The sequence below is a fragment of the Anser anser genome, assembly GCF_964211835.1.
Source record: "Anser anser genome assembly, chromosome: 18".
NCBI classification, from domain to species: domain Eukaryota; kingdom Metazoa; phylum Chordata; class Aves; order Anseriformes; family Anatidae; genus Anser; species Anser anser.
Window position 1 is genome coordinate 13461436 of NC_139739.1, and position 15804 is coordinate 13477239.

The window sequence follows — 15804 nt, forward strand, 5'->3', positions numbered from 1 at the left end:
TCAGACAGGACTGGAACCATGTCATGGTAGCTGCTTGTACGAGGATCTAATGAAAAGAGAATTCTTGTTCTCTAACATTTCACAAAAACCAACCAAAACAAACAAAAAAGACCCACCTCTACTGATATGGCTCTCCTAGCAGCAAGCAGTAGTAAAATGACTGCTCTTGTAAATCTAAATTCTGATCAGAAAAAGATCTCGTGAGCCTCTTTGCTTAGCACATGCATCATGCACATTTGTCTCATCTCATTAACTTTTGCTTATCTAGATATATTTCTCCTTTTAGCTCAAAGCCTTGTTGTGTTTGTTGTAAACAATTTCCATCTCTCCCTCAATGCTACATCTCATTTATAGGTGCAATTACTGTTACACAAAATAATATCTTCAGCTTTCCTAGCATACCCTCTAGAATCTCCAAGTGCCTTATAGCTAATTTATTGTGGGAGGCAGATATGAGAAAGCCTTCACAGACACAGCAGCAACACGGAAATTTGGGTCATAAAAGAATTCTGCAGCATACCAGTACATAGACCGGTGCTTAACCAATATCATTTGTCACTAATCTTCTATAATGCATTTGGATTCTTTTGCATCATCTGCACTTAGTAACAAAATACTTTATTTAACACTGGACTTGGTAGGCAGCTAGACGGGGGTGGGGAAAAAAAGCCAGCTCGCTTTTAAACAGATCTACATGCATCTCCTTTTCATCATTAGAATAAATTTCCAGAGAGGTGAGCAAAGGTTTAGCTGCATGACTCTCATTAACGTTAACTTTATTTCAGTAATGAGGTGAAAGCACAATCACTGGAGCTAATATAATCACAGTGATGAGACACAAAGTATGCTGCAGTAAATACGGCTGAAGAAGATGACATTGACAGTCCTGATAGGTTGTATCGAGGATGGAAAAACAGGCGTCGGTAGCAAAATGATGCAGCGAGGGTAAAGACCTTGCCTTTGCATCTAGTAGTAAAAACTTGAAACTAACAGGAACGAGCCCACTGATGTGAATGAGAGGACTGACGCTGGTCAAAGGACTGTCCTTCGAGGTATTCACCACACCAATGCTCACTCAGCTTTACTAGTTCCTAGCAAGAACTGAGGAAGCAAGGGGCTAACAGTACTGTGCCCTTAAAAGTCATTTAGGAAAGATAAGGAACATTACTGTAGCAGCTAAAAAGAAACGCTGAGATAAAAAGAAAACAGCAGGTGTGGAAAATCAAAAGCTATTGGTGACAGCCCTAGAAGACAATCCCAGTAATATATTGCACCAGAAAAACCTCGTATAATGAAAAGCGTGAGAGTCATCATGCCATTGCACTCCATTACTTTAGCTAATGGAATGATCTGAACAGAACAAGGCTGGGAAGAATTTTATAGTAATTAGCAAACCTGTTGGTGTCCATTTTTCTTCTGTACAACATATGAACAAAAGAAAAGTACGTACAGCTATTAAGGGAAACAGGCAAGAAGAAAAAGCGGGAAGACGGACAGCGATTTAGGTACCTCTGCAGAAATAAAAACAGTAATTACAGTTTTTATTACAAAACCAGCATACAAGGATTTTTAGCTTTGCATTAAAAAATACACTGCAATATAAAAACTACTAAATATGTAGCACATAAACATCCACATCCAAGTACTACTAGCACAGAAGGAGCAGAGGAAACATAATGTATACATCCACCCCATATAATTCTTGCAACATTCAGTACCTCTGTAAGCAGCTCAGTTAACTTCATCCAGATGTCATTAACTGTTGTTTTTTTGTTTTTTACAATCACATGGAACCGATCCACTGCAAGCTGTTTGTACAGAATCCACGAGAATAACCCTTTAGCTACAAATGAAGCGTACTTATAATGACATGTCAAACATGTGTCCTTTTCACTTGATTTTAGCATCTTACAGACCCTCTGAAGACTGGCACAGAACTGCCCAAGAGCTGCTGATGCTCAGCACTGAAGCGAGGTGGTAAGCCCTCTCACCTTCAGTATCAAGACAATGTATATTTGGTTTTGCCATCCCGGCTTGTTGCATTGTCCCAGCCATTGCTATTGCAGATATTCAACCACCGCAAGGAGAGCCCTGATCAATACATCTTTGTTGTGTCGACCGGAATTAACTACATCTCACTTTCCTTTGACAGCGACACAGATCACATGCAGCTGCTGCTTCCACTATGAGAAACACGAATTCTGGAAAGCATATTCATTATCTGGTTGTTAAAAGCAACGGAGCGTGCAAGCCTCACCCTGCCTGGGTTACCTGAAAAATCAAGATTTCTGTTTGATTAAGTGACTGCCAGCTAGTCACCTTCCCACTCTAACCTTGATGTGGCAGGACCGTGACAAGTGCATATAGTGTAACATCACAAAATGTTTCACTGATGCTCACAAATAGATAGCTTAATTTGTTTAAATAGCCTGGTTCCTTGCAGCATTTTCACTGGAAGCCCTGTTTTGAGGACAGAATATATCGCCTCTTTATACGGAACCTACCTGCAAGCCAGCTGGCAGGAAGTCAAGGAGAATCCTGATGAGGTCCAAAGCTCTCAGACTTTACCCAACTTACAGCAATTATTAAATTTCGAAGGAATTCCACCTGCCACCATCATTCTCTGAGTTGTAGGACTCAGGATCAGAAAATTTGACTTTATAAAAATTATAGCTCCTTAACAGATTTTCTGTAGCTGAGTATAACCTGTATACGACCAAAAAAACAAAGAAAGAAAACCACCACTAAAGGATTTTCCATTTGATGTACAGAAAAAAAAAATAAGCCCTTATAGGTTTGATTTCTATTTCACAAAGAAAAAATACTAAAGGAATTTCCATTTGCTGTACAGAAAAAAGTCCGTATAGGTTTGATTTCTATTTCACTCATAATGCAGAAATAACAGGGCTGTCATTGGTGCTAACTCTCACATTTTTTTTTCATGGTTTTCATTTGTTGCTTCTTTTCCACTAGCAGCTGCTGAAGTGAGGTGGCCAGAGAAACCTAATTTTTTACACAAGAAGGGAAAATGAGACCTCTACAGTAGTAGAGAGGAACTTAAGAGCTCTGCAACTTCAGTACTCCATCTTCAGACAATAAAAAAATACAATTTCTCCCTTATTTTTAAATTAATTATGGTGGGAGAAGCAGACCTCACTTGCAACTGCTGAACACTTGGGGTTAGAACTTGTAGCATTTAACACCGCTGTTTGTGATCACGTATCATCACTAAATCATCTCACTTCCAACTGCAAATCTTTCATCAGTAGGAATATGCATGATCCAGACAGAGCCCAGCTTCAATTTACAGACTAGCAAGACAGGAAAAAAAGCGTGTTGAGCACTGAGAATTAGTCTTCATAAGTGTCACTAAGCAAAGGAGATCATTGTTCATAAATTTTTGTGGAATTACGTTTCAGCACAGAGCTGGACTCTCATGCGGTGAGATGAAGGTCCATGAGTTCAATTCATCAGGGTTCATTTTGAGATAACGGAAAAAAATTAAGTAACTACTAAAACGAATGTATTACCAATGCTGGTGACATTTTGGCATTACAACAAATGCTAAATATAAGCCTTTCGTGATGAAAGATTGAGACCAGATAGCGTGTACACTTTCCTTTTTCATAAGCCATATTTATCCTGTAAACAAGCCTCACATGCTGTTGGCAGCAACGTAGGATATCATAATTAGGCCAAATGATTTCTTCAGTGAAGGTTTCTACCAGAATGCTTTCTACCAGTTTTCAGTAACTTTCAAACAGAGTGATTCTAAAAAAAGTAACCGTATGCTTACTAAAGCAAAACCCCATATATTAGAGATGCGTTTGCCGAGTGGGAACCAGCTCCAAGACCTGAGCTCCTAGGGACAAACGCAGCAAAGTTCATGCTCTGCTTCCTAGACCAGCTGACAGCATGGGTGCCAGGGAGAGCACCAGTTTTATCGCCCAAAACTCTGGTTAGGTGGTGGTATGCTTTTTAACATGTATTGCAACTGTGATACTATGAGTTTTGCATAAATACTCAAAGCAAAGGTGGACCCAGAGTTGAAAGCTACAGCCAGCACCAGATTAAAGTGGGCTGAAGAGAAATTGAAAATGGAGCCTCCTCCATTAGAAGGATATCCTTTTGCCTCAAAAGCAAGAGGGAGTACTACAATACCTTTTCTTACTTAGAAAAGCAACATTTCCTCTAGGAGTGAGGATTTCTGCTATTCCATTGCAACCTTCAATAACTGCAGCTGAGACAGATTCAAGGCAACACAGGGAAAAGGAGAAAAGATACAAGGGCCTTGAGGGGAAAAAAAAATCGTGAGAAACTAGAGCAGCCAGCGAGCTGAGAGAAGAAAAATGAAAGCAGGTTTAGGGTGGTGGAAGGTTAAAAAGCAGAAACAGAGCTCTCTGTGGTGAGCGGCTGGGAAAAGGGAGGAGGAAAACAGAGCTGTGAGGGGCTGGGGCGCTCGGTTTCCTGCAGCGCCGAGCTGCCTGCCTCACACCCTGCAGCACGCGGCCTGCTCCTGGTGCACCAGAGATGCAATGGGAGAGCAGGGAGGTCAACACTTAATTCCACTTCAAAATACGGGCTTACGGGCTCGTTTGAACCAAAATACCACAGCAGGCTGGTTCAGCTGTAGCCAGTCACTCTGGGGTTACTTCTAAGTGAGCGTAAACAAAAATACTTTTGAAATAAAGCAGCACCTCAGTGTTGACACAGGTTAGAGCGCTGCTGATGTGTGTCTCTGTGAGACCTCAAGCTGCCGAGACACCGCTGAAAGGGCACGCTGCCTTACCTGTTTTTTTTCCAGTCAGAGCTGCCATGGAGGAACCAGCAGGCCGCACGGTCGCGCAGAGGGGGAGAGGACGCTCGGTGGTCTGGAACCGGTCACAGAGCTCCATGAGCGGCAGAAAGCCGGTCGGAGGGTCCGGTCCTGCCTGACAGCCTCCATCCCAGGGCCCGGTTCGCCTCGTCCCGCCCGAGAGTGAGGGGAAAAAGGCGGGAAGCGGGGCGGGGCGGGGCAGGCCTGTGTGGTGCCTCCGTGACAGGGCCATGGCCCGGCGCCTGCCTCCAGCTGCCTCTGCTCTGACAGTCAGATGTTTTTTAATTATTATTTAGCACAGTGGGCGTCACTCAGGTTGCCCCCATTACCATAGCTCTTTTCCTGCAAAGCACGCAGCAAAAACACGAGTGCCCAACAGGTCAAAAACCCAGGCAGCCCTCCCCATTGAGTCCATTTTCTGGGTTTGGCAGCCCACGGCCAGAGGTGCAGGAGTGATTCCAGACAGGTCACACCACGCGTTTACTTGGAGCACTGTAGTGACTTTTGTTCTAGGCTTTCCTGCCTCACGCTGAGTGCAATGCAGCTCTGAGGGCCATCTGCCAGCCTGACGCCAGCTTTTATCCAAATGCTGTGGTAACCTCTGCTGGCTGGTCCTCGCCGTTACACTGGTTGAGACGAGCGACCAAAAGCCAAGCTGGGAGGCTGACAGAAGCACTTAAGCATACAAACCAGAAATAAAGAAATGAAAAGAGGTGTGTTACCTTTGCTTACTCATAACTACCACAGAGAATTGCCTTTTTTTTTTTTTTAATTTAATGTGCCTCTTAAAGCATTAGGGATTTAGATAAATTAGGACCATGTATGAACACGTTTATTTCCTCAGCACAACTTTGAAAGTTATTACTGAGCAGCCCTATAACTGTAATTTGCAAATCATTTGCATTTTTCACTGTGAAGATGTGGATGCAGCATAACCAGTGTCACCTTATACAGCTAATGTATGCATTTTTATGCATATGACAGCATCAACAGCTTAGGATGCTACACGGGCTAGACACCTGGGACTTTTTCCCCACTGTAACCCACTTCTCCAAATGGTGATAATTCATACATATATGGAAGACAGTACTACTCGTTTCAATAGTTACGTTAAATGTTTCATGTGAAGCCATGGCCAGAAGTAGTAGAATCTACAAGAGCCATCTTCTTGCTCCAAGAAATTTAAAATCTGAACAGATCTTGTGTGGAAGAGGAACAGAATGCATCCAGCTGGCACCTGATTTGCATTCACCTTGATTCCCACTAGTCTTACTCTGTAGGTGCATGCAGAAAGACAGAAAACATACTGGATAAATTGGAGCTGGATTTTATTGGAGTATTAATTAAGCTGGCAAAAAATCCGGTGCTAGTCCTAAATTCAACCACTACTAATAGAAACTGCTTAACTGTAATCTCACCCATGCAAAACCACAGGTGAACTAACACCTGCCTCCAAACCCTTTTGCAACTGTAATTCGTAATTATTTTAACCAAAATACACGCTAGAAGAGTTTCTACAATACAACCTTTTCAGACAGAATTAATCTCATTATATTCTTTACTCTGCAACTTTGTGCTGTTTTACTGATGGTAAAACAGCAGATCACAGCGATAAATGTGCTTCAGTTTGAAGGCACCTTGAGAATTCTGAACTAAGATCTATATCTCTAAACTACTAAGGACAATGATTTCTAAGAAAACAGTCTATTGTCACCTGACTGCTTCAAAAATGTAAATCATCATGTAGACAACATGCATGTTGCTACAAGTCAGACTTCTTGAACTGAAAATATTAGATGGAACTGCCTTTTTAATCAGATGTGGATCAAAAATTAAGACCTAAGTACTTTCCCATTGCTCCCTGCAGGTTTTAAAGCTGGCACTTTTCCCCTCCTCTATGTGAAGTTGTTTGCCTCGGGTTGTAGAGAAATGCAGAGGACTCTTATTAAAGCACCAATAATTTGCTGAACTCCGTTTCTGTGGAACTTGCTGAGTTAGAGAATTCCTTTTCATCTCCTCCCCCACCTCTCCTTGACTAGAATAACTGAAGAACAAATATCACATTATGGTGCTAGGTTAAAGGAACTAGTGTGCTTGCAGTTTAAGTGACAAGCACAAGACAAAACAAATCCTAAAGCTCAAGCTTGTCCAGCTAAATGACAAGGGCAGTCAGAAAAACATTTGCTTTTTGAAAGCGCATAAGAACTAAGACTCTTGTTCAGGATTTGCTGTGCTTAGCGCTTTATGTTTTGGAGACTGACAATTCATTAATCCTCACATAGTTTGTTAGAAACTCCTCCAAGTGATTAGAGCCCGAACACTTGCAGGAGATAAAGTGATGAATTGCAGCTACAATGACTGAGATTGAGAATACAGAATCCATGATCACAATTCAACTGTTTGGCATTGGCCTCAAGCCAGAAGTTTTCTTTCACTTTTTCAAAACTGCAGTTCACCACAACAGGAATTTTTAATCCAGTTCTCCATATACCACCCTTGTGGAGCAGTACAGCAGGTTTTTTCAAGGCCAATGGCTCACATTCAAGTTTAGCTAAAACACCCAAAGCAGACACTGCTTTGCCCCTCTGCCACAGCTTACTGTTTCCAAATTGGTATAGCCAAATACTATACCAGCTCCTTATCAGATGTGAACTGCTACCATTTTTCACTAGCATTATTATTCTTGTAAACTACAGAAATGGAGTACACAACCCATTCGATTATCCCCAGCATTGACCCCAGCGCAGATAAGTAGAGCTAGTCACTCCATCAAGTGCTCTCATTAAATCTGCTGCCAAAGATAAGTCAACAACCTGGATCTCTTAGCTGACAAATAGAAAGGAGATGCCAGTCACTGACAACCACAGAATCACCAGGCTTTTTTTTGCAAGAGGGATGGACATTACTTAAAACCACAGAGAAGTATTACTAGGAAGTACAGATTTGACATTTTTCACCATATCTTCAAGGCAAGAAGCAATCCTTTGCATTCCATTCCCTGCTTGGTCCAGTTTTTGTAAAAGCCCAGGTTTTTTCTGTGCACCATGGAGAGAAGCATGCTCTTTTCTGAAATTGAAGTGAGAAGTTTCCCATTTGCCTCTACCTCCTTGCCTTTATTCCACTTATTCAAGTTCAGTGTCCCTCTCTACTCCACCGCATTCTTCAAGTCTCCATTTTACTACAGGTGCATTGTAGCTCGAGAAAAGAAACGAGTACAGACACTATTTTGGAACACATACATTTTTAATGATTTAACATATAGCATAGACAATTTGAACAGCTTGACAACCAGGGAGGGAAAATACAGTTTCTGTCCCAGTGAATGGACAATGGTCACAATGCATTTCTGATCACATCCTGTTTCTCTGAAAGAGAAAGGGGCCAGGAATACCTACTAACATTCCCTGAATTAGGTTGGTTCTCATGATTTCTCACAATTACTGCTTCAAGCAGTGGTATCACCGGCTAAAGAATTAATAACAAGTTGGCTTCTTCTTTCATTCTTTTCCATCAGTATCTTGATCTTAGTGCAACAACATGAAGTGCTGGCGTACTTCTCAGTAGAAAAGATAGTACCAACCTGATGGTCTTTCCTGAGAAAGCCAGGTATAAAATGCTGGAACAGGGGCAAAGATTCTGTTTAACCCTGAAAAGAGAAGTGAGTAACCTCTGCTACCTTCTCAAGACAGTATTTCACACCGTGCCTTCACACTGCACCATGTCTGCTGCAGCAAGTTGCCATAGGATGGCAGCAAAGGGGAGACAAATTTCCAGCTGGATAAACTGCTAACACTAAAGCTTTTGCAGAAACAGGATTTTCAAGAGAATCTGCTGATGGGAATCATTATCTCACTTGATGACTTTTGGGAAAGAACAATAAAAACAATGCAAGTGTATTTTATCAGATGGCTGATAACACTTGTTTATATCACATCTAATTTTAACTAGACGCACATGAGAATATCCTGCAATAGCATTGTACGGATATCTTTTGCCACTGTGCTTGTTTTTTCCTAATAAAGCCTCTGTAGATTGTTTTATTTCAGTCAGGGAACAGGAAGTATCAGTTTAAACAAGCATACATAAAGTCAAAATCAGAAGTGCCCTAGCTGGACGGAGATGGCTAGGGCAAAAACAAGGGAAATGAGGCTCTGCATAGAAAAGAACAGCCCAGTTTTGTCTAGCATTTGGGCTTCACATAGCAACATGTGGAGAGAGCACAAATTTAGTCAACATCTTACAGGTTTTCTACCTGTATTGAGCAGCCTTACTTAGGAGGGAAACAAACTGAGATTTTAGAGTTATAGGAAACTGGAAGAACCAACCCTGCTCTACTGCCATTCTGATCAGGCTGAAATTTCAGAATTGCAAGCATGTCAAACAGCAAGTCAAAATACCCTGATGGTTTAACTGAACTCATGCAACACAGTTGTCCTCAGAGGGCTTGCGCCACGTTCTGACATTCTACCATAATTACTTTGTGTACAAGGACATCATTAAACTGGGATCCTAGACCAACTCCACCCTTTTGCCTCCTGCACAACCAGGAGCAAAGTATAATTGAATTACCAAGGCCTGAACAAGTTCAAGCAACTAAATTTTCAGTGCTTCCTGTGAAAAAGGGGACTAGCAGAGAGCTGTTTACAAGGCTAAGACTCCTCTTCGAGGAAACCTTCGCAGAGTACTAAGGAAAGCACTTACAGACAAACGTCCCATCCTGGGCAGATCCCTGCTCTTCTCTCATGCTATGGGACTTTGACAGAGTAACAACTCCATTGGAGTTCTGAATGCTTTAAATTCACTAAGAGGAACATAAGCTCTACAGCAATGAATCCCAATAAAAATCCTTTTTACTAAGGAGGAAAAACACCAACCCATTTTAGTCAGGATGTAAAATATCCTTTCGACCTGATAGAAAGAAACAAGGACTGAAAGGCATCAACAACTAGCTATGCAAAGCATCAATACTTTCAGCTAGTAATCCGTATAAATTGAATAAATAATTCATAATTACCTATGTAGCATACACCATGCATATCAGAAAAGTACTCCAGAAAAAGAAGCACAACAGGCATGCTTTACCCTCTAAAAGCAAGAATCCTCTCATTATTACTGTCATTCTGGAAAGTCTCTGGACTGCAGAGACAACTCAACCTACAGGTACAGCTGCGAAACTACATTAGATTTTTTTCTTATGATATTTCATAGATCCACTCCATGCATCCTAAAGCACTAGCTGTTGTAAGAATTACTCAAAGAACGCCCTTCCAGTGCTCTAAAGCAGGTGCATAACATCAACTGAAAAAAGCAAGATTCAAGTCCACAGAACTTAAGTCCCTTGCTTACACTGTACACCTCCTGGGTTTGCCGCCAGAAACATCATAAACTATTTACACCGAGGCTCTTGTAAAGCAACAGCTGTTGTCTTGCTTTTGGATCCCAGTCTCCAGTTCCTTCCCCTTGTTGTTTAGATCACGCAGCTTTCAAACAGGCAGCAGCTCGGGGGGATATTCACCATAGCAGTATTTTGCAATTGGATCTCTATAGGTGTTTTCATGCTGCACGCTCTGTTGGGAAGAGGAGGAGAATCCTTAACAATACACACGTATTGGAACAATACAACCCTTCACTGAGGGTCAAAACCCAGAGTGTTTGTGTATGCAAAAGAGCTCCCAAACTCTTCTGGAGTCAAACAACACTGCAGTCCCAGCATACATGAACACAGCTGCTAAGTTATAGCAGTTTCATGTTGAACCATAACCAGAAATTCATTTTCTGAAGACTACCCAAGTTAAGTGAGATCATATTCAGCATACCAAAGAGTTACCTATGCTTAGGAAATTGAATAGGGCAGAGCTAGGTTCTTTTCAGTTGTGGCCAGTGGCAGGACAAGAGGCAATGGGTAGAAACTGAAACACAAGAGGTTCCCTCTGAACATCAGTAAACACTTTACTGTACAGATGACTGAGCAATGGAACAGGTTGCCCAGAGAGGCTACGGAGTCTGCCTCCTTGTAGATATTCAGAAGCCATCCAGTCATGGTCCTGGGTAACTGGCTGTAGGTGGCCCTGCTTTAGCAGGGTGTTGCACCAGATGACCTCCAGAAGGTCTCTTCCAGCCTCAGCCATTCTGTAATACCATAAAGTGTCCTAGGCAAGCAAGGCATGAAATTGCTCCTGAAAATTTGTGCTCGATCCTGAAAAAGTTTTTGATTTTGGTAGATAAAACTAGAGATCAGATACTGTGGGTAAAAATAGCTTTGGAGACATTTGGAACTACGGCCTTTATTTGCAACTCATCCCTTTAGATATATTAAGTAATCAAGCTGCGTGACATGTCCGTCTGCATTTTCTAAGAGGTCCAATGCTCACTTAGACCAAAACTTCTGACAAAAATCACTGCATCTGTAATGGGTAACAGAAGTTCACCTCTTCTTAAAAAGCAAAAAAATATTACAACACACCTTTTTTTTGAGTGGCTATGCAGATAGCTGCAGATGGTAAAGCTAGAAACAAAACAGCAGGTAAATAGCATCTCTGAAGCCACTAGAAACAAGTCACATTGGTCTCATCCTTATGAGATCTTCACCAGTCATTAAACTCAGCGGGTCTTCTCAGTTTAGCACCTCTTTTCTAAAGACACGCTAACCGACTCATCCTGCTGTAAATGTATGCTCTGGTCTTCACTTACTGTTGTTACTATATCACCTTATAAATCAGAAAATTGCCCTCAGATGAGCTCTCAGCTATAGCTTCAGAGTTTGAGGAAGTGCCCGTATGCATGCAAGCAAAACAGACCAACTATTCTTAGAACCAAGGGCACTTTTCCTTTTTTGAGCCCTGGACATGTACTAGTGGCTTACCTGTGATGAAGTCCTACATTTCGCCAGACACAACTCAAAACGATCTTCGACTGCCATGAAGAGGTTTTGGAAAGCAATAGCTGCCCGGTTCAAGAAACGCTCCAGAAGGTGTTGCTAAAATAGTAGAAAAACAACAAAATAAGACTTTAATTCAACAAAGAGTAATCAAAACCCACCTTAATCTACGCAGCTCAAATTTCAGAGGAATAGCAAGTAACTCCCCTTGGATGTTTTAAGGAGCACTGAAAGGTCAACATCGTGAAACTCCAGTAGTAAGAGAATCTAGAGGAGCCTTACACTGTGCTTGGCTAACAGAATACACAAAGTACTAACCACAAAACTGATACTGTCTGTAACAGCTTTTCTACAATTGCTTCCCTTCAGCGATTGTAATTCCACTGAAGCTGAAATACTCTGCAGAGTTCCCAGTACTTCCTCCTCTCAAAAGTGGGAAGGATGGATTTTTTTAAAAAAAGCTTTTATTTATAGCTTGCCACATGTCCCTTGCAGGCTTTTCTCATCCTTCCAAGACAAGGAATTGTCTCCTCTAAGGAAAGAGCTCCTGACAAACAAGTGTTTTTAGCCACAAAGGAACCCGACCAACTGAGAACACCTGAAAAGCCAAAGAAAGTCTGTGTACCTTGCTGGGCTGCAGGCAACAGGAAACACAGTACTCATACACACTACAGCAGCCATTGGGAAGGCAGCTCTCACAGCTGTACAGCTTTGTGCTGGGCACGTTGACGTTACAACAGCCATTGACCAGTAAGTCCTTCCTCTCACAGATGTAGCCTAAAAAACAAAAACAACAGTAAGAACTGTGAAGACTTTATACATTTTTACATTCCTTTATGCATTCCATAGAAATGCTATAGGGAGAAACAGATTACTTGACAGTTTTATCATTTAGTTTGTGATTGTCCTCAATTTGACCGAAGTCCTAAGTAGCAATTCTTCAGCATGGCACGTGGACATAGAGCTGAGTTTTACAGCAGCCTGGTGTTATCTGCACAACTGTTACGCACCTACATTAGTATAGCATATATAGCATCATTCTTTAAATGCCTAATATTCTAGTTCTTATTTCTTTTTAGTATAGTTTATTGTTACGACTGGAAGGGGGAAGGACAAGCATGATGATTGTACTCTGTCCTGGTTCCAGTTAGGACAGAGTTAAGTAGCTCATAGTAGCTGGTAGGGTGCTATGTTTTGGATTAGGATGAGAAGAGCGCTGATAACATGCTGATGTTTTAATTGTTGCAGAGCAGTGTTTACACCAGGCCAAGGACTTTTCGGCTTCTTGCTCTGTCCTGCCAGCGAGCAGGCTGGGGGTGCAGCAGGAGCTGGGAGGGGACAGACCCAGGACAGCTGACCCAAACTGGCCAAAGGGGTATTCCATACCATCTGACGTCATGCTAAACAATATATAGGGGTGGCTGGCCGGGGTGGGGGGGCCGGCTGCTCGGGAATAGGCTGGGCATCGGTCAGCGGGTGGTGAGCAATTGCATTGTGCATCACTTGTTTTCTTACACATTATTATTGTTAATACTATTACCATTATCACTATTATTATTATTGTTGTTATTATTATTTTCCTGTCTTAATAAACTGTCTTTATCTCAACTCACAGGCTTCACTTTCCCGTTTCTCTCCCCCATCCCAGAGAGGGAGGGGGGAGGGTGAGCGAACGGCTGTGTGGTGTTTAGCTGCCAGCCGGGTTAAACCACAACATACTCGAAAAAGACTTTGACATGTTCTTTAACTAGCCTGTTATCTGGATAACTCTCTTTACAGTTCACTATGATGAAGAGACTAATTAATCCACACAGAGGAGCTGTAATACTCACTGTTTATAGGAACCCTTAATAGTGTATAACCAGAGCGTATTTCCTTGTTGTACTACCACAGAGTTAGACTGTGGAAGATATCACTGATTTTAGAGACCTTGGTGAATCATCAGTGAGTGTTAACTCAGGCAGTGCTCAATTTTAATATTTACATAAGTCACAAAAGATGTGATGATTTTTCCTACAGCCTTTCATTCCTGGTTAAGAACAGCCCAGTGCTTGAGCAACAAGAAGCACTTGTCCACGGCAGGAAAGGTTCCACACACTGAGAACACATAGTTAACTTGAGAACCTGCAGCAGAGATATCCTTGGGTTTACAAGGGTCAGATGAGCTTATTAGCTGTGACTGAGCACTAATTATACCAATCCTGACTTGCGTTCATGCAAGGCCAGTCAGGTCTCCCTAACACACCTGCCAGTAGGAACACACTGCAGGGAGATACAGACAGCTCTGCAAGCAACCACACTAAGTTCAGCAGGACCCAAGGTTTAGGTGCAGTGTAAAGGCAGCTGGGGTTTGCTGAATCTGAGGTTGTCCTGCGAACAGTACAGCCATGCTCGCAAGGTACTGTGCCTCAGCTGGACCCAAGCCTGCTGTGCACAAAATCAGATCAGCAGTGTCTGCAGCCACAGCAAAACTGACGTAGTCTGACCATAGCAATGCCAACAGCTGCGGTTCTACAGTAACAAAGCAGTAATAAGGAGCAGTTGTTGCTTGGAAGCCCCAGCAGCAGAGAGGCAAGAGCATTCAGCACCGCAATACGCAGAACCAGTTCTTGGTGTTAAGCGTACCCAGTTCATCTGTGATGAGGAGCTTCCCCTGAACAGAATTCCTGCACTGGTTGCTCAGATGGCTGCTGTTCCCTGAGCTGAACTGGTCCTTCCACAGGATCGGCTGCTCGTGCTCTTGCACTTGGAGGAGGTTGCGATCTCTCACCGTCCTTTCTTCCTGCAAGGAAAGGCAGCAATGCAACCAAACGCACACGTTCCTTAAAAATACCCAGCAGTTTTAAATTTCACAGCGCAGGAAACTCAAATGTCAATGGAGCACGCAACATACTACTTGCTTTCTTTTGCTACACACAGCATAAGAACAACATAACCCAGTAAAATGAGGGGATGCAAGCTCACCACAGGCTCATCTTTCACAGCTGGGCTCAGTCACTGTAGCTACAGAAGGGGCACGTAGTGTATTAAATAGTTGTAGATGCACACGTTTCTTTGCAGAGTGCTTTGCTAGGGGAATTACAGCTTACAAAACAGCGCAGCAGATCAAGTCCCTGCAAGATTTTCTTCCAGGCCAGGTTCCAAAACACTGCTGTTGTTTACCACGGCACTTGGTTAAACCCCGAGCTTTTCAAAGCTCCCCTCTTAGCAATGCCCCCAGACTTTTAGGGCAGCGCTGCAGGGGCTCCCCAATCGCTCCGGGGGGGGCTCTGTCCCACACCCCCTCCAGCAGGACGCGGCCGGGGAGGGAAGCACTGACCTGCTTGAAGGTGCTGCTGAGGAAATAAACGAGGGAGAGCCCGAAGACGACGCCGAGCACCCAGCGCTTCCGCAGCAGCCGCCGCCACAGCAGCGCCCCGCAGGGCACCATGGCGCTCAGCCGCCCGCCGCCCGCGGGCCACGGCAGCACCGGGCCGGGCCCCGCATCCCCGCCTGCGGCTCGGGGAAGGCCGGGAGCGGGGAGGGCGGCGGGCACGGCGGAGCCCCCCGGTGAGGCCCAGCCGCTTCCGCCGGCGGAGAGGCGGAAGCCGCGGCCGGGCGTGCGCTGAGGGGGCGCGGCCGCAGCGCCAGGGCGGCCCCGGGGCCGCTCGGCAGGGAGCGGGCTGCGGCCTGCGGGGCCCGGAGCTCAGCCCCGGTTCCTGCCTCCTCAGCCCCCGGTACCTGCTTCCTCAATCCCCAGGTACCTGCTTCCTCGATCCCCGGCCCAGCTGGGAGGTAAAGGCCTGGCCTGTCGGTACGCGTGTATGCATACAGCTGTATTTATAGGCATACGTCTGTAGGTATTATATACTATAGCATTTATATGGGTTTAATCTCTCTATGTACATGCTTTTCCATGTATATTAATTTATTTCTTACATGCACGTCACGAAGGCTGATCGCAGCCCAGCAGGTGCCCGGGGAATGGCGGTGTGGTGATCCCAGAGGAGAGCGGCCGCGTTGGGTGGCGAGCCTTCAGGGACTGCAGCACCGAGGTGCTGCTCCTCGCTGCCGTTCCCGAGGAGACAGAAAGGTGAAACTCTCTGTGCTGTGGTGAAAATGATTCTGTGTG

The 15804-nt window shown here is 43.8% G+C and overlaps 3 protein-coding genes across 7 annotated transcripts in view; 1 reads left to right on the forward strand and 2 right to left on the reverse strand.

Moving 5' to 3' along the window:
- LOC310883250 (uncharacterized protein) overlaps positions 1-5863 on the reverse strand; it is a 75000-nt gene extending 69137 nt beyond the window's left edge. The window contains exon 1 of the mRNA XM_083803266.1: positions 4790-5863. Within this exon, the coding sequence (XP_083659392.1) occupies positions 4790-5048 (259 nt within the window). The 5' untranslated portion in view covers positions 5049-5863. The remainder of the gene's footprint in view (positions 1-4789) is intronic.
- Positions 5864-8040: 2177 nt separating this feature from the next.
- Positions 8041-15313, reverse strand: SPRING1 (SREBF pathway regulator in golgi 1). Its single transcript, XM_083803267.1, has 5 exons — positions 15013-15313; positions 14319-14475; positions 12319-12470; positions 11679-11792; positions 8041-10383 (listed from the first exon to the last, which is right to left on the reverse strand). The coding sequence occupies exons 1-5, from the start codon at positions 15121-15123 to the stop codon at positions 10300-10302; spliced, it is 618 nt and encodes a 205-aa protein (XP_083659393.1). The 5' UTR covers positions 15124-15313; the 3' UTR covers positions 8041-10299.
- RNFT2 (ring finger protein, transmembrane 2) overlaps positions 15293-15804 on the forward strand; it is a 31219-nt gene continuing 30707 nt past the window's right edge. For 2 of the 5 annotated variants that reach the window (XM_083803263.1, XM_083803265.1), the window contains exon 1: positions 15328-15467. The gene's annotated coding sequence lies outside the window, so the exon portion shown is untranslated. Of the gene's footprint in view, positions 15529-15804 lie in introns of all 5 variants that reach the window. The other 3 variants (XM_083803261.1, XM_083803262.1, XM_083803264.1) reach the window with 3 other exon arrangements.